General features: G+C 54.7%; 1 protein-coding gene across 8 annotated transcripts in view; it reads left to right on the top strand.

Moving 5' to 3' along the window:
• The window catches only part of SYNDIG1 (synapse differentiation inducing 1), a 107,684-nt gene extending 102,324 nt beyond the window's left edge, over positions 1-5,360 (top strand). For all 8 annotated transcript variants that reach the window (XM_067012983.1, XM_067012990.1, XM_067012989.1 and 5 more), the window contains one exon: positions 4,118-5,360. In XM_067012983.1, coding sequence (XP_066869084.1) covers positions 4,118-4,276 — 159 coding nt within the window. In that variant the 3' untranslated portion in view covers positions 4,277-5,360. The remainder of the gene's footprint in view (positions 1-4,117) is intronic.
• Positions 5,361-18,389: the final 13,029 nt, after the last annotated feature.

The following is an 18,389-nucleotide window of genomic DNA, read 5'->3' on the forward strand; positions in this document are numbered from 1 at the left end:
CACAGTCACACTCACCACATCCCAAGTGCTGAGTAGCCGTAGGTGGCTCGTGGCCACCATGCGGGGTGGCACAGATTAACTGCCTCCATCGTGGAAGCGCTCCCCTGCCCAGCAGCCACCGGCCACTGTCCTGGCTGCTCTCTCTCCGCCTTCCTGGACTCCCGAGGACTGTGGACCCCTCCCCTCCATCATGCAGGTACCACGTCCTGCCCACTCCTCCTCCCCTGACCGACGGGAGGGCTGGCCCATCCCCCCCGAGAGCACTGACCCCGGCTCCCACCCTGACGTTGCTGCCCAGCCCACCCCCGCCTTCTGTATTGTCCAGGCGGGAATGGTCTCCTGCCCTCCATGCAGGGGACACACGTCAAGACAGACGCCCAGTGTCCCGTCGGAGCTGCTCTCAGTGGGACTGAAGGGGGAGGCGGCACCTACGCCCCTCGTAGAGAGAACCTGGACTCGTGATCTGGTCCCTCAGATCCCCTCCCCGCCTCCACACACCCGGCCCCTTGTCCCCTGGGGGGCGGGGCAGGGGGATGGAGGGCTTCAGAATCTCTAATCTGGTTCCGTTCTCATTTTGGAAATTGGCAAATGAGGCTGTGCGGCCCTGTTGCCATCCTGGGCCGTTGTCTATCGTGATATCAAACCTCTAGCTGTTGCAAGTGAGCAAAGGAAGGAAGGAAGGAAAGGGCTGAGGGAGGAGTAAGGACCTGGGCCCCCCGAGCCGAGGGCCAGACAAACCTCTCAAGTGAGCCGGGCCTCAGGTGGGAGGGAGGCGGCGCACTGGGAAGGGGGTGAGGATGGCCGCAGGCTGGGGCCAGACTGGACGCACCAGAAGCACCAGAAGAAAGGGGGCCTGGCATCTGTCAGACCAGGAGACAAGCCTGCTATGAAACCAGCCCCTAAATGCTCCCAGTCGCCACAGAGGGAGGAAGTGTCAGAGGATAACGGCAGCCGAGGATGTGAACTTGACTTCGTTCCCCTGCAAAGTGGTCATTTCTCACCCTAGAAACCTGCACAAAATGAGCTTGAAATGTGTCTGAGGACCTTCCCGACTTCTGATGGCCGGTTCCTCTGCGTGGGTGCTTGACCTAGTGGCCGTCCCAGCCTCAGAGGCTGACGGGGGCAGCACCTGGGACGGACCTCACGCTGTATCTGGATCACGGCTCTGATGGTCAATTCTGGCCTAAGCACATTGGTCCCAGCTGTGCGTTCTCTGTTTATGTGATTTTTATTTCCTCCATTTAAATAACACTTCATTCAAGGGAGGGAGTCAGTGTTTCCATGAGTTTTAGCACCAATATTTTACTTTTGCCCTTGAACTTAAAGTTGGGCTTTCTACATAGCTTTAAAACCAGGTGAGTGAGGGTAGTTATTTACCTAAAGAACCAGAGTGCATGTTTGAATGTGGAATATCCCAGTGGGCTATGTGTGAGCTCAGCACGTCCTGGGTGGGTTGGAGGACGTTTCCCCGGGTCAGGGCGGTGGCTGCACCCAGTCCCCAGCAAGCGGTGTCTCGGGGGCCCAGGCACTCCCTGACTCTGACCTCTAGCTCTTCGACCTGAGTTAAGACTCTCTCCCTTGCCTGTGACTTATACTCCAAGCAGCGTCCATGAGGGTGGACAGCACACTCTCTGGGTCCCTCTGAGCCCCTGGTGCACAGAAGATGCTGCTCAGAACCAGGCCAGTCACCTGCACTTTCTGTTTACTGAGCAAAAGACCTCAAAAAAGAAAGGAACGAACTTCACTTGGTGATCTCTGGCCAAGAGGGCAGGGAAGGAAAACCAGCCGCAGGGGGAGTGGGACGGCCGTTTGCAGACAGGGCCCGAGGGGCTGTCCGGTGACACATGCCGTGCCCCTCCCTCTGGCCTCTGGGGTCACAGAGGCCACACGGACAGAAAGCTGCCCGTGGCGACCCCCTCAGGATGAGCTTCAGCGGGACCCCCATCTGTCCCTGCCCCAAGGCTGCAGCCCCCGGCATTCAGCTCTTCCTGGAAGGAGGGGCCGCCCACTGTGTCGTCCTGTGTGTGCGTCCTTCTTCACAAGAGTTTCCTTTCAGCTGTGCAAACGTCAGCCAACCCCCAGACGCAGCCCCGCTTCTGTGCAGGGGCCCCAGGAGCTGGTCCCCAGAGACCGTAAGGCCAGGCCGCTGTCTGGGAGGGGACCCTAGGTGTTCCTGAGGGCTGCGGGGCCGCAAGGAAGGAGCGGGCGGCTACCCATAGGGGGACACTGTGAGCTCCTGCCTCAGCTCACAACGCAGCCAGGACGTCAAGAGACTGCAGCCCAGGCCCCTCCAGGCCCAGGCAGAGTCACCCACCGAGGGGCTCCCAAACCCCTAACCCCGGAACCTGGGAGAGGTTAGCGGCTTGTTCTTGATTTAAGCTGCCCGGCTGGGGATGATGTAGGTCAGCAGAGGACAGTGAGCCCACCCGTCGGGAGAGAGGATGGAGCGCCCGGATTCGGTCCCACGCCCACGGGTCAGGCCGTCCAGGGCGGCCCTCGGGGAGCCCAGCCGATGCAGGCATTATAAGCAGCTCACCGGGGCTTCTAGCCACCGAGGGTCCCAAGTGCGTGCATGGACCCAGATGAGATGGGCAGCCCTCCGAGTCGGGAGCTCCCCGTGGGGTGCGAGTGCCCAGCCCGGCCTCCCAGTTTGTCTGTCTGTCTGTCTGTCTGTGCGTGGCTCCTGCAGCAGAGCCCCTGCCGGGCTGGGGTTGGGAGGCCCACCCTGACAGAGGCCGGGGGCCGGCAGGGAGGGGCCTGGAGAATTTGGGCTGAACTCAGCTGAGACGTAGTTACTGTTGTCCTGGGAGCTTCCTGCTCACATTCTCTTCACTCTGCTTCATCAAAGATCGTCCACAGGGAACCCCCAGGCTCACTTCCAAGCCCAAAATTGGGGAGAAGGACATAAAACTGGCCCTCAAGAACCAGCAGTTAAAGGAAAAAATAAAAGGACACGAGTGGACCAGAGGCCCTTCTCCACCTGACGTCTCATCAGGTCGGGGGCAGAGCTGCAGAGGACGGAAAGTCATCTCCTAGTGACCTCTGAGTCTGGGACCTCGGTGTCTGAGTAAACAGGATGCCACCTCCCATCCTGCCCACAAAAAGTAGAAATACACTCAACACGCATGGAAACGGGATCCGGTGAGAGTCCGGTTTCTGGAGATGGGTCCTGAGGGGGTCAGGACATCCCACACGGGGCGTGGGCTCTGCCTTTGCCCTGCCGAGGAGCACCCCGCCCTGCTGGGGGTCAGCCCCCCTCAGCGCCCCATGACTCTCCGGGGGCACCTGCCCTGCTGGCCTCCACCTCATCTGCCATCACTCAGGGGGGCATCAGCCGTGATGTCACAGCTGGATCACATGATGGTCCCCACAGCCCGGGGCCTCCCTTGTCGAGGGGACAAGGAGGAATGGGCTGGCAGTGGTGGAGGTGGACTCCACCACAAAACGCCAAATCAGACACAACACCCGAAACCTCCACGTTCCCATCTGCCTCATGACCCCGAGGAAACATGAATCTTAGTAAACTAACACCTCGCTATGCAATCGGGTGACCAGAAATAGAGGCGCTGGTCTCACCTCGAGTTATTTCACTGGTGGATGAATTTTCCGGCCCCGGCATGGCAGGGAGGGGGCACCGGGCACGCAGATTCCCGCGCCGCCGGCTGAGGAGTGGAGTCTCAGCGTCCGCAGTCCACTGAAGGATCTTACGCCTCGGGCTCCTCTCCGGGTAACAAGAACTACCGTTTCCTTCCCCACACCGCCGTACACTGTAAGGATCAGAGGAGGCAAGTGTGAACACACTTTAGAAAACTGTTCACTTATCTTTACCGGGCAGAAGGGGGCCGCTGAGCTGTGACATCCCCGCCCTCGCGTCCTGGTGCCCGAGACCCGGGACTCCCATGGCTGGTGCTCAGCTGACAGCTGCCGGCCTGGGGTATTCCTGGGGCTTCGCTTTCTTTCCTTTAAGCTTTGACTGCCTTGCAGGGCAAGGGGGAGCAGTGGTGAGCGACAGCCCCCCCCCCCCCGCCTTCCCTGCACAACTCCCCCTCGGTGAGTCCCCTCTCGGTTCGCCTTGCTCATCTTGACCCCCTTTTTCCTCTCCCTCCTCCCGCTGCAGACGAACAAAGCCGTGGCCAAGGGGGACTTTCACCAGGCCAGCACCAGCTCCCGGCGGGCCCTCTTCCTGGCCGTGCTCTCCATCACCATCGGGACCGGCATCTACGTGGGCGTGGCCGTGGCCCTCATCGCCTACCTCTCCAAGAGCAACCACCTGTGAGCCTCCCCGGGCGCATGCGCATGAAGAGCCTGGGCCAGTTGTGTGCGGGTGCAGAGGAGCGGGGCTGGCGAGGGTGGACACACAGGTAGACACACCAGTGTGATGCTGTACAGTGTAAGTCATCGCCAACGACGCCATAAAGCCCTGGGATCTTCTGCCCATGGATTCCTTTTGTTTTCACCCTTTCATATCGTTTTCACAGCACTGTGCAGAGCATGGGACAGATGGGCACTGCTAACCCTTCTAAATGGAAGCTCCAAAGATCCCGACCCTCGAGGCTGTCTCTGGATGGATTCTGGTGGATTAACGCTGGTGCCAGTGCCTGGAATGCCATAGCATTAGCAATAGACAAACAGGAACATGTGTTTATTTTTATGGAATATGGTGCAACAGGCAGAGGGCAGGGGACACGAGCTCTTCTGTCTGTGGCCCCACCTGACTCCTCTGGCACTGCCCCCCAGTCCACGTGCCTTCCCCGCAGAAGGCAATGGGCTGGGCTGCAAGAAAGACAGAGCAGCTGCTGGCAGGACCCCCAGCTGTCACGGCTCTCCAGAGGGGTCCAGCCCTGAGAATGCAGAGCCAGGGTCGTTCCCAGGCTCAGAGTGTCACTCCCTCTACGCCGTCCCCAGCCTAGGAACGTCAGGCCTCCTCTGGAACGTGTCCATACTCCACAGCCACCACGCGGCAATATGCAATCCTGGGGCCTCGTTGACCTGGGGCCCGGGGCAGGCCGGCCCCTCCCCAGACTCCTCCCAGAAGGACCCAGGTTTTCTCCAGGAACTCCAGGCCGAGGAGCCAAGCCGCCCCCTCAGTGTAAGGAGGAGCGCAGGGGGATGCTTCTACCCGCCTGCGCTGACATTCACCTTTGGTGATGACAGTGACACTAGTGATCTTACAGAGGACACGAACCTTCTCTGTCAACTAAATGAATAGCTATTTTCTTGTCATTTTTTTTAAGTGCAACTATTGCTTCATGCTGCTTCAGTTATCAGATGAATGCTGAGAAATACGTAATCACAGACATTTTAATACCATTTCATTGCTGTTTCACGAGTGTTCATTATTTAACAAAAGTTATCTTTTAGCTTTTTTGCTCACGACTTTTCTTTCTGATTAATATCAACCCTTGGGTTTCACTAATACCTTTTCCTTGTTGTTAAAGTAGCTGCAGAAGCGCCAGGGCTCAGCTGCTGAAGCAGTAGCAGGGGGTCCTGAGGTGAGAATCACAGCATCCCCAGCTGCTGACGTTCCCACTTGAACACATTAGTAAATATTATTATCCCGATACCCTCAGTGGACACAGAGGCCATCTCTTTAGGGCAGTGGTTCCACCCACAGAACTTATAACATCCCTGCTGCCTGGGTCCCAGCCCCGGAAATCTTATGTGATTGACCAGGGGTGCAGCCTCGTGACTACAAAGTGCAGCAGAAATTAAGAACCACTGTCCTGGAAGAAGGACTCAGGTTTGATCCCCTCACTTGCCTCTCTTCTCCTCGACCTTAAACACTTAATATTCTGAAAATTATTAGCACTGCTTTCCTGGGTCAAATCCGAGATCCATCAGGCACTTGCATCTATGGATGCTCCAAAAACACACTCTAAGCAGGACACAGGGAAGATGCCCAGACATTCCCGGGATGAGTCAGAGGAACCTGGTGAGAGAGGGCGGATTTGGAACCAAACCAATCTGGGTTTTAGCTGTGTGATCCAGGGCAGGTGGGCGCACTTCTCTGGACCTCATCTCTAGGGGAGGGTGGCTAGTTAGGCCACCTCCTTGGACAGCTGGTGAGCACAGCGGGGAGGCCAGGCCCGACAGCGGGCATGCAGAGATGGGTGGTCACGGTCACTCGGGCCCTGAGGGTACGTCCACTGGCTGGTTTGTGCCCTCCCGTCTATTCAGCCCAATCTCTTGGGTTTATTCATCGTGAGCCATTGTGTGAAATGGTCTTTGTATGTGTCCTAAATTGTCCATTTTTCGTGCAAGAGGTGCCCAAAGTTGCCTATCTCTGGATTTCATTATGTCCTCTCCTCCGCCACCATCAGGGGGCTCTACACCAGCCCCTCTGGGCTCCTGCTGGACCCCCTTCCCGTCTCCCCCCGGCCTCCGTTTGAAATGTTTAGCCCGCCCCATATCCTCTCGGCTCCTCCAGACCTCCCCAGGACCCGCACCACGACCACACGTGGTGCCTTGTGGCCATGAGTGTGCAGGGGGCAAGGTCCAGCCTGTCCGAGGACAGCTGACCGGCCACGTGCGGCCCCGCAGCTCACTTGACAGGTGGACACAGTGTGACCCAGCGCCGCCACCTGCTCGGCCTCGTCGGGGAGGTGCCTCTGTGGGCGGTCGCGGCCCACACGGCATCTTCGAAGTGTTGGGGGCCACCGTGTGCCCCCCTAGGGCCACGTCGTCCCACTGTCACTGCAGCCGCCCCAGACGAGGCACCACCTAGGCAGGCCCTGCCCCAGGCCCTGGGCCCAGTTTTCCCACAAAGTCCTGAGAGCCCCGGCAGGAGGGAGTCAGAGCTGAGGGTGAGAGCAGGTAACTCGCCCGGCACCACCTAAGTGCCGTCTGGAGAGTGAGGACAGGCCCCGCCCGGCACCCACCCCCCCAGGCCACACGGTCCCTGGCGGAACTGCAGGCACAGCGTCCGCTCTGCACCAGCTCGTTGCATTCTCGTCAAAACACTTTCTGCAGCGGGGACCCAGCGCCTGTAATTTCCCCAAAGTCACGCTCCCCGGAAACAGCAAAGTCTGCTGCCACCCAGACGGTCAGACCCTAACCCGTCACCCCTCTTACGGCACGCGGCCTCAGCCGTGGTTTACCAAAACAGTGAGGAATCACATCTGCGCCCAGACGTTAGGGGGTCAGGACTCTTAGGGACCCGAGAGGACTTTGGTTTATGTTCACAGCCCATCTTTGCCAGTGGGTGGTGGGGCGAGTGGGGAAGGGGCCTGAGGCAACCTCCATGGAAGTGTCGTCTTGGCAAAGGTGGGTGTCTGGGTCCTCTGCACAGCAGAGGTCCGCCCACATCCTTGCAGACACCACAGGCTGCCAGGCTCCTGCCACCCCGAGGCCCCTCTCTGCCCCTGCTTCCCTGGGCATCCTGCTCCACCGGGTGTCGCCCCCAACCAGGTGTCCCCGCTTGTCCAGCTATTCCAACTCTCCCCAGGGAACTACCCCGGGTCCTGAGGAGAACCCTGTCGGGGATGCCACATCCCTCGGTCACTGTGCCATCAGCGGCTGCCAGAGACGCCACAGACAGTGGGGCCACACAGCTGCCTGGGAACGGGGTCCCACTGACACCAAAAGCCAGGGCAGGGTGTCCCTCACCCGCCACTCACCCTGTGCCTCTCCGGATGCTGGAGGCCACCTCTCATTCAGGGCAGCATCTGGGTTTAAAATCATCCATGAGCTGCCTTCCTGTAGGCCAACAGCTGCTACCACTTCCGGACACGAATGCCCAGTGGTCATGGCACTGAGCTGCCTTCCCAGGGCCCCTGAGGCTTTATAGGGCCTCCCAGGGGCCCCTGTGGATTCGCTTCAGCTCCAGCCCTGAGGACAATTTTGTGTCATCCCTTCAAAGTCCACCTGCCTTTGTTGCCACGGGTGCTGACATCTGTTGACCCAATTTGCCAATAAAGAGTTTAGTGTAGATTCAGACCCTGAGCTGACACTGACCTCTCGGAAACACACCTGTCCCATCTCTAACCAACTAGAGGCCAGGCTCACGTCTGTGCTCTGCTGTAAATGACCTTGGGAGCATCGGGCGGAGCCAGAAGTGGTGTGAGGCTGTGGCTGTGATGTCGCCCCCTTGACCTCTTGAAAGCCCCTCCCTGGTCTTTAGGATGAGCTGAGCTGCCCGGAGGGGGACAGGGGGCAGGGCCTCATCCCCTGGGAATCTCACCTGAAGATTCTGTTCCTGGTAGCAAACCAAGGGTGGACGCCAAACCCACAGACAGCCAGGGCCTGAGGATGGCTGGCTCTCCGCCAGACAAGCATGAATTTGTCATCTCCCTGACCCACATGAAGGGGTCAGAGCTCCACGTGGGTGAGAATGGACAGGGCGTTTAAGGAGCTGCAGGAATGACAGTTGGGGCCCACTGCAGCCTTGGAACAGGCTCCAGGGTCAATGACAAGGGCATGTACAGCTGTCCCACACGGCAGGGCATGGTGACCCCTGGGAGCGGGGCTCCCTGTGGGTCTTCGTAGCAGAGAGGGTGTCTTGAGTGAGTCACAGGGCAGGGAAATCACAGGGGTCTAAAGATTTTCCCACTTCTGCTGGATGGAAAAAGACACATGGCAGGATCAGGAAGGGTGGTTGGGGTGATGGGGCAGAATGTGGGGTCCTCCAGGGAGAAGCCCCAGGTGGACACACCCCAAGGGTGAGGGGGCCCGGGTTCTCCACGGAGGAGCCGCACATGGCCTGAAACAGCTCAGGCTTCCCACCTCCACCAAGCCCAGCAGCAGCGTCGGGATGGCTCTGGCCTTTGGCCGAGGTTCCTGTTTGCCGTTGCCCCAGGTCCTGACGTGTAGGGACACTGAGATGACTGTTCTTTTAGCTGAGCACTGCCCAGTGTCCTTGTCACCAGACGTCCACTCCTCTCCAGCAACTAGTAAGCTGGGGCCACACTTAACCTGCCAGACAGACAGGTTCATGCGTCTGAATGCAGCCTCCACTGGGCACTCGACTGACCAGCAGAGATTGATTGAATTCACGGTGCTCTGGAGGGGCCAGTTAAGTGCCAGGAAGGGTATCTGTTGCCCCTATGGCCTCTAGGGGACTGGGCTTGTGTTTTCACTGGAATCAGGTCATTTGAGGCCAGTTTGAAGACGATAGGTAGGTAGGTTGGTAGACAGATAGATAGACAGACAGACAGATAGATAGATAGATAGATAGGGATGGACTATAGATAAAATACTTGCGCATCTTGGGTGGGAGGCAGGGGGTGTCTCACAAAATCCCAGGACGACACTCAGCTATCCATTCCCTCGGGCCTTCGGTTGTAACACCTCAGGTCACCAAAGTCCAACTTGTGACTCAGCTGAAGAAGAAACAGTGACTCGGGCTGCTGTCTGTCTACACCAGAGAATCCATATGTGGACTCAAACTATTTGTAGGTGGGACAAGTTGGGGAAGAGTGGGTATCTCCTCAGTCACCTACTGTAATGTCTTCATTCCCTGGATGTGGTCCCAGCAAGTTTTGTAAAACATGCGTATTCTGTTGGCCTTGGAGATGGAGCTCTTGCCACGGGACTGAATTGGGTGAAGGGCTGTGAAATTTTTGTGTCTGGTGGACGTTTGTCCTGGGAAAGGTCATGGACAGGAAAAGGCTGAGGGGATGGACAGGACACGGCCAAGGCAGAGAGCAGGATGAGTCCCTGGACTTCGTGAATGACCACTTTCAGGGCCCCACCTAGAAATGTCGAGATCTGGTGACTCAAGAGCTCACCAAGGGGCCTGGGAGTGGGCAGCTCAGTCCCCCCTCTGGGCAGGGACCTCCTCTGATGGTGGAGGTGGTGGGGGCAGCAGTGTCTGCAGGGACTGAAGTCCTGCTTCGGCCCCAGGAGTCCCGAACCCCCTCCCTGCCCTTGCTGATGCCCTGGCATTGTGCCCTGTCTGGCTGGAGTCCCTGGCTGCCTCCTGACCCATGCAGGCACCCAGCAGAGTCAGGCCCATGCTCAAAGGTCCAGGGGTGCAGCTGTCACCAAGCCTGGCTTTTAGGCTCCTGCAAACCCAAGACTCCCCCCTCCTCCTCTGCCTGGCACGCGGGGTCTTTACCCCCACACCCACTGCCTTCACTTAGCAGTGTTCATGGACCCACTGCCGTCAGCCCTGCCCTGGAGGGAATGTCAACTGTCTGAATCTCAAGACAGCAGCAAGCAGAAAACACACGTCTTAGAAGATGCCTGTCGTGGTCCATTTAGATCTGGTTCAAAGGAGGAGAATCTAAACTGTAGTGATGCGTCCTTAGGTGATGAAAGATGATGGGAAGAAAGTAGAGAGGGGGTACAGTCAGCAGATGGGAGCTCGGGCTGGGGGGCCATGGTTCTCAAACTGTTATACACATCACTGTGTGTATGGTATGTTTCATGGTTAAGAAAACTCAGAGACTGACCTTGTGCCAGGCACTCTGCTGGGTTTGAGGCACAAGGAGGTTCAGAAGACACAGTCCCTGCTCCCAGGGGTCACCATCTCCAGTCCCAGCAGGACAGGCTGGGTCCTGCCACCCCCTTGCAGGCATGTGATGGACCCTCATCATTAAAGTGGGGACAAGGCGGAGGACTTGTCCTCACGCTCACCTTGGAACAGTGGGTGCTCAGGGCAGATGCCGGAACCCTGTTTACCGGAAGTCACGGAGGGCTTCCCGAAGGAAGGGGAAATCAGAGGAAGACTCTTGGGCGTTTTACAGCCTGGCTCAGGGCGTACCACTGAACCCAGGCTTTGGGCGCCACATCTGAGCGAGGAATTGGGGAGTTGCAGTCACAGAAGCCCCTCCTCCACCCCCGAGTTTCATCTGAGACGTGACCAGCTCCTTGGATGCAGGAAGAAGAGGCAGGCCTCAGCCTTCCCCACCCAGCAGGGCTGCTAGAGGCCCCGGCCTGTCCTCCCCAGCAGAAAGGCCTCAGGCTTGCTGTTGGAAGGCCCTTGGTACAGGGAGGCCCCCTTGGCTAAGGGACGGGGTTGAAGGGAGCCTTGCCCCTTGCCTGGTTCCAGCTGCACGATGGAGCCTGACACCAGAGCCCTGCCTGCAATCCTGGCTGCGTGGTTCCCCCCTACCCCACCCCACCCCCCCGCTTTCTTCATCCTCTGCCACCGGCTGGGCTCCTGGTCAGAAGGAACTGATGACCCACCAGCAACAGGGGGCCCTTCGTTGCCAAATCCACTTCCTCCCCTGCCTGCAGCCTCCAGCCGTCCCCCTCTACCCCGGGGTATCGCCAGGGCTCAGGTGGGCCAAGGATCGTCCAGGATACCCCGAGTCCTCCCTGGGACACTCCCCAGCCCAGCAACATTGTCCCTGAGTGTCCAGCTTGTACAACCACTGAGGTCACCTGTGTAAAACGGTGGCCTAGACGATGAATTTCTAAAAGTGGCAACACTGAGATGCGTCTGTCCCGAGCGCCCTTCACAGGATGCGATGCTGACAACAGAGGCTAAGCCGCCTCTCTCTCCTGGGGCGTGGCCTCCACAGGGGGGCCGGCCACCTGCCACTAAGGAGCTGGAGACCACGTGCAGAGGGCTGTGCTCATCCAAATTCCTGACCCACACACGCACGGTTAATAAACTCTGTTGTTTAAAGCTGCTAAGGTCTGGGCTGGTTTGTTGTGAAGCCGTGGTAACTGAAACAACAGGTGTGTCTCCAAGGATGGCTCTGCTTGGGCTTGGGGCCTTTGGGGATGCACTGGATGAGGATGTGATTACAGGTGGGGGGTGCGGGGGTGCAACTCATCCCAGGCTCTGCTGGTCCCCTTTACATCATATCTCTTGGTCCAAACATAACTGGGTCTTTTCTTGGGTGGCTTTAGAGTCCCCGATGGTCAACAACAGCAAAACAGCAAATGTGCAAAACTGAACAAAGGGGAGGACAGAGCGTCCCTGTGGTGGCAGGTGATGAGGCACAGAGCACTGTCCCCAATCTCCTCCAGGCGGGTGTGCCCCCCAGGGAACCCCTGGAGCCAGCCTGTGACCCGGCACCTCCCACCGACCCACCATAAGGCCCTCTGGGTTTGGGGGTGAGCTCGGCAAGTAGCAAGGCACGTGTGAGTGAGAAATGAGATGCAGAAGGTCTCCCAGCGGGGATTCATCAGACAACTATAAACACTTTGCAGAGTATCCATCGACAGGGCCGCCAGCCCTTCAAAGCCTGGAGGTGTCCGAGCCCAAACGCCTCTGGGAAGTGGTCTGAGACTCGTGGCCAAGGGCACCCGAGGCTGCAAGAGTCCTGCCACTTTATAGGAAATGGGTACACATTAGTCATTAAGGAGAGAACAGCTGTAGAGAAGTAGGTACCAAACCACTAATGTGATCCTTTCTGGGCAAAATTACAGAGAACATTCTTCTTATAACTTAGGAAATTTCTCCCTAAGCAGGGGAGTCTGCCTTTCCAAAAGCCTTTAAAATATTCTCAAAATCCCAGCTTCCAAGGGGCTTCCCTGGTGGCGCAGTGGTTGAGAGTCCACCTGCCGATGCAGGGGACACGGGTTCGTGCCCCAGTCTGGGAAGATCCCACGTGCCGCAGAGCGGCTGGGCCCCTGAGCCGTGGCCGCTGAGCCTGCACGTCCAGAGCCTGTGCTCCGCAACGGGAGAGGCCACAACAGTGAGAGGCCCGTGTACCGGAAAAAAAAAAAATCCCAACTTCCCAAATATATATAAATAATAATATATGCAATGTATTAATATATCAAATAATATAACATAATATTATATTTTATTATTTATATATTTGGAAAGCTGGGACTGTATATTACATATTACTTTATATAATATATGAATATATTATATATTAATGTTATAATATTGTGTATCATACATTTATTTGGAAAGCTGGGGTTTTGATAAGGTATTAAAAGGCTTTTAGAAAGAAAGACTCCCCTGTTTTGGTCCCTTTTCCAACCCCGGAATCTCAGGAGGAGCAGGACTGTTATTGTCTGGCTCCTGGAGTTCATCCTGCCCAAGGCAGGTCAGACTGCTAGGCAGGGCACTCAGGCCCTCCAGCCCAGACGCCCGGCCAGGGCAGGAACACTTGACCCTGTGACGTCCCACATCACCACCAGAGAGAGAGGAAGGCAGCACAGTGGCACAAGCAGGAACTGGGACTGGTCTCAATTCTGGTCCCTGTAAAGCACAGCCTGGGACAACAGCATCGCTCTGACACAAATGCACCTCAAGGACGCAGCCTTGAGGCAGGGGAGCCGGAGACCAGGCCAGGGGCCGGCGGCTGGGCACAGGGCACAGGCCTCCTGGGACTTCTTCGGGAACACGTGGCTTCCATCTCCTGTGGATCAAAGCTCACCCACCACGTGCCCAGGTCGCACCATCTGGATCCCAGAAGCAACTGCGCCCTCGCCTGCACCCACACAGGGGGACCCCACCGCTAGGTGGCGATGGAGCTCCAGGGAGAGACCCAGGCTCTTCGCTCTGTGAAAAGATGCTGGCGCCAGGGATCTTCCCTAGGGCCAGCCGCCCCACAGAGACCCTGGGCGCCATCCGTGACATAGAACCCATCCTGGCCCTGGGCGGGAGGTTAGCCCTGAATTCCTTCACCCCACCTGCCCGGGGTGGGGGCTGTCATCAGGAGGGGAGGGGGTGTGTGCCAGCCGCCCCGTGAGCAGGCACCTGCCTGGAGGAGTGGCAGCATCCCCTTCCACAGAGGCGCCGCACAAGAACCCTGCTCCCCGACAGGGCTTCTAGGGCTCGGACAGGCTTAATTTAGGGAGCTGGGTGTTAAACTGTGGGTGGCTTGGAGTCTGCGGTGGTCAGAGTGTCTACATGGCAGAAATGAGGAGACGCTGCAAATCAGGGGGTTTTGTGGGTTATTTCTGTTCCACGTTGCTGGTTCACAGCACACCGCTGCTTGGTACCATCAAATGTCTTTACTTCTCAGATTAAAGTAGGAAGGGTGGTCCTGGAACCACTTGCCAAGACTGCAGACCCTGTGGTATCCTGAGATGTGCAGATTCTCCGGTACACCCCGGTCCCTGGCTCAGGGTCTGGAGGGCAGGGCCTGGCCTTTGTGTTCTGACCCACGATGGGGGTCAGTTCTGTGCAGTCTTCAAGGAGGTAATGGGCCAGACTTTCAGTTGCTTGATCCAGCGGCTCAGAGACATTGCGTCCTTGCCATTGTCCGCCCCCACCCCGCAAGGCTCCTCTCAGGCAGTCACTTTCCTGGTGAATACAGTGCCTCTGCGTTGATAGTGAACAAAGACCTCTTTTACTGACTTTTTTCTGATGACTGCCACATGGCCTGGAAACGTACGCTGGTAGTTGGGAACATGAGGGCTGATTATTCCGTGCGTGGGGGCAGTGAGACCTTCAGCGGATGAATCACTCCCTTGCAAAAGTCTCCAGGGAGACCGACATCTCGAAATACATTTGTGTGCAGACGGTCACGACCTTGCAGCCCAGAGCATGGCATCCCCGGGGCTCACGACCCAGAACCCAAGACATGAACGTGCTCGTGGAGCACCTGGAAACCGCGTGGAGAGGCAGGTTCTGATTCGGCAGGGCTGGGGCAGGGCCCGAGGTTTGGAGTTTTTAAGAAATGAACAAGCCACCCCGGCATGTCAGTGCTGCTGGCATATGGGGACCACACTTGAATCATAAGGATCTTTGTTACACTGTACCCCAGAGTCCTCGTGAAGCAGTCGGAGCTCTGACTGCATTACAATGACGGCATCATCACTCTCAGTGCATTTATTTCCTGCATCTTCTCCCTTTCCTCAAGGTGCATCTCACCTTGGACCTCTGGCCTTGTCTAAGCTGCACAAGACACTTCAAAACTTAGCGGCTTACACACCGATAAAGGATTTGAGCCGGGGCTCAGCTGGACACTTCTTCCTTCCACTTAGTGCACACTTGGGCCGCGGGGCTTCAGCCAGGACAGCTGACACGGCTGGGAGTGGATGGCACAGAGCTCTCTCCATCTGGCCTTCTACTGGGCAGCCTGGGCTTCCTGATGACAGGTGGCCTCGAGCCATTGGCCCTCGTACATGGCAGCTGGCTTCAACAACACAGAGTCCCAGGAAGACAAACTCCAACATGCAAGCACTTACCAAGCTCACACTTGCTAATGCCCCACCCTAAACAACCGCCTGGCCAAGCCCCAGGTTAATGGGGCGTGAGGTCACCATGGGGGCCACAGAGACAACAGTCTGCTATGGCCTCTGACTCTGACGCCCTTGTTCATTAGTCTCCAGATCAGTTCCCTTGGAGAGTATTTCACCAAAAGTCTCCTTTAGGGGAGTCTCGGATCTTTGCAATTATCATCAGAGAATTGAATTCAGCTACACTCAAACACTTTAACCAGTTCATTAGAAGTTCAGACACCCTCATTGTTAGGCAAGATTTGCTTGCTTCAGTCATTACATTGAAAATTAATTAATTCTTTTCGTCTTATTTTTTAATGGAGGATGAATTTAATTCTTTGTATAATATGACAAATTTCTGCTGAAGACTGACAGCTGTGGGCATGCATCACTGTTCTCATTTCAGAAGCCATTCTGCCAAGCCAACTTTATTATTTCGTGGTAAAAGAATGGGTTAGGACGGCCACTGGCAAAAAGAGACTTTGGGCCACAAGCCCGGGGTATTATCGTTGCCAACAGAGTACTTGGCCAGTGGGACACACGGGCTCATTACAGGAGACCAACATCTACACACCAGTCAGGACAACTCAGCACCCTCGGATGACACCCCAAGTTTTCCTCAGGCTTGTATCTGGGGGCGTTTTTAAAAATAGGCACGCGGAGACCTCTTTGGCATTTGTGAAACTATTTTTCCCCATGTTTTTTCATTAGAAAATGACAAGAGCATGGTAAAAATCAGCCAGATGGATCAAAAGGATGTGCAGTGGAAACTCAGCTTCTTCCCACCTGCATGCCCAAGTGCCCAGAAAACAATGGAGCCTTGTGTGCACACGTACGCAGCTTACGGCAGCAGCTGCACACACGAAATGCAGGCGTGTACCACTGTGCCATTGCCCCTCTCACAGCCGATGCTTCTTGAGGATCATTTGAACGACTGCTCAGCTTCGGACGTGGCCACCAACCTGTTAGTTTCCTGGGTCTTCTGGAATCAATCATCCAGTCCCCATGAATTTTCAAGTTTATTTACATAGAGCTAAGCAAAGTATCTTTTTCAATTTGAATCTGAATGTTTTTTCTGCATCTGTGGTTTCACCACTTTCTCATTTTGAATTGTCCTCTTATGAGGCTGAGTTGACTGCACGTCTGTGCGTGTACATACGTGTGTGTGTGGCAACGCACACATGGGAGCTTGTGAGTATCCACACGTGTGTCTTCAGGTCAACTTGAGATTATTTTTTACTTCTCATTTTCTGTTTTCAAATTCACCAGGTCCTGCTTTTATTGTCCTTAATTTCCTGTCTTGCCTTTTCTAAGGACAGCTTTGTGGTTTTTTCTCTTTGCCAAAACTGAACGCTCACTTTACTTTGCCTCATACTTGTCAACAATTCAACAGAAAAGCCTTCTCGTTCTGGGTTTTTCTTTGTGGGAAGCTCCTGTATTACCAATTCAATCTCTTGTTATATAAATTTATTGATTTTCTATTTCTTCTTGAGTCAGTTTGGGCAGTTGGTGTCTTTCTAGGAATGTGTCCATTTCATATAGATCATCTAACGTGTTGTCACACACTTACTCACAGTGTCCCCTTACAGCCCTTTTTATTTTGTGTGGCCCATAATAATGTCCCCTTTGCCTTCCAGATTTAGTAATTTGTGTCTCTCTCATCCTTTCTTGATCATTCTAGTTACAGGTTTGTCAATTTTGTTCCTCTTTTCAAAGAACCAATTTTGGGTTTCGTGCCTCATTTTCTCTGCTGTTTTTCATTCCTCTATTTCATGTATTTCCATCTATCTTTATTATTTACTTCCTGCTGCTGCTCTGCCTTTTCTAGTTTCTTGAGATGAATGGCTAGCCTATTGACTTCAGATATTTATTCTTTTTTAATGTAGGCATTTACGGGTATAATTTTCCCTCTGACACTGCTTTCACTGTGTCCATAAATTCTGGTATGTTGTGTTTTCATTTTCATTCATCTCAAAGTATTTCTCAATTCCTTTTTAGTTGTTTTTGACCTATTGGTCATTTAGGAGTGTACTGTTTATTTCCCACACTTTTGTGAAATTTTCAAATTTCCTGCTGGTATCGCTTCCTAATTTCATTCTATTGTGGTCAGAGAACATACTTTGTATGATTTCAACCCTTTTAAATGCGCTAAGACTTCTTTTGTGGCCTTATATATTGTCTACTCTGGGGAATGTTCCATGTGCTTGGGAAGGATGTGTCTCTTCTGCTGTTGTTGGGTGCTGTGTAGAGGTAACACTGTTTCATGGTGTTGGAAGTCTATTTGCTGATGTCTGTCTAGCTGTTCTATACATTATTGAAAATGAGGTATTGAAGTCTCTCTTTAAATCTGCCTGTTTTGCTTCATATATTTGGGACTCTGTTTTTATCACTGTTACATCATTTTGATGGATTTTCTATTTCATTATAAAATGTACAATTTTCCCTAGCAACAATTTTTGCCTTAAATTCTATCTTGTCTGCCGTTAGAACAGCTACTCCAGATCTCTTTGGGTGGCTATTTGCAGGCAATATCTTTTTTCATCCTTTCCCTTTCAATCAATTTGTGTCTTGAAATCTCAAATATGTCTTTTCTAGTCATCATATTAGTGGATCATGGTTTTTGTCCTGTTCTTCCATTCTCTGCCTTTTAATTGGAAAGTCTGGTCCCTTTACAAACCCACCTTCCCCACTGGATTAACGGGAGGAGAATCCTTACTTTACCTTCTACCCACGAACCACAAACAATTGCTCGTTGTACTCCTTGACAAGGTATCTTCACGAGACCTGTAACCTTGACCATCACTTTACCTCTCTGGGCTCAGCTTCCTCCTCTGTAAAATAAGAAGTTGGAGGACTTCCCTGGTGGTGCAGTGGTTAAGATTCTACCTGCCAATACAGGGGACACGGGTTCGAGCCCTGGTCGGGGAAGATCCCACATGCCGCGGGGCAACTAAGCCCGTGCGCCACAACTACTAAGCCTGAACTCTAGAGCCCGCGAGCCACAGCTGCTGAGCCTGCATGCGACAACTACAGAAGCTCGCGCGCCTAGAGCCCATGTTCTGCAACAAGAGAAGCCACCGCAACGAGAAGCCCACGCACCGCAACAAAGAGTAGCCCCTGCTCGCCGCAACTAGAGAAAGCCAGCGCGCAGTAGCGAAGACCCGATGCAGCCAAAAATAAATAATAAATAAATAAATTTATTTTTTAAAAGCCTTGAGCTTTAAAAATAAATAAATAAATAAATAATAAAATAAGAAGTTAGGGCAGACGTTTACTATTCTTCTGACAGCCCGCATGGAAATGATACCCAC

The sequence above is a fragment of the Kogia breviceps genome, chromosome 14 (genome assembly GCF_026419965.1).
Source record: "Kogia breviceps isolate mKogBre1 chromosome 14, mKogBre1 haplotype 1, whole genome shotgun sequence".
NCBI classification, from domain to species: Eukaryota; Metazoa; Chordata; class Mammalia; order Artiodactyla; family Physeteridae; genus Kogia; species Kogia breviceps.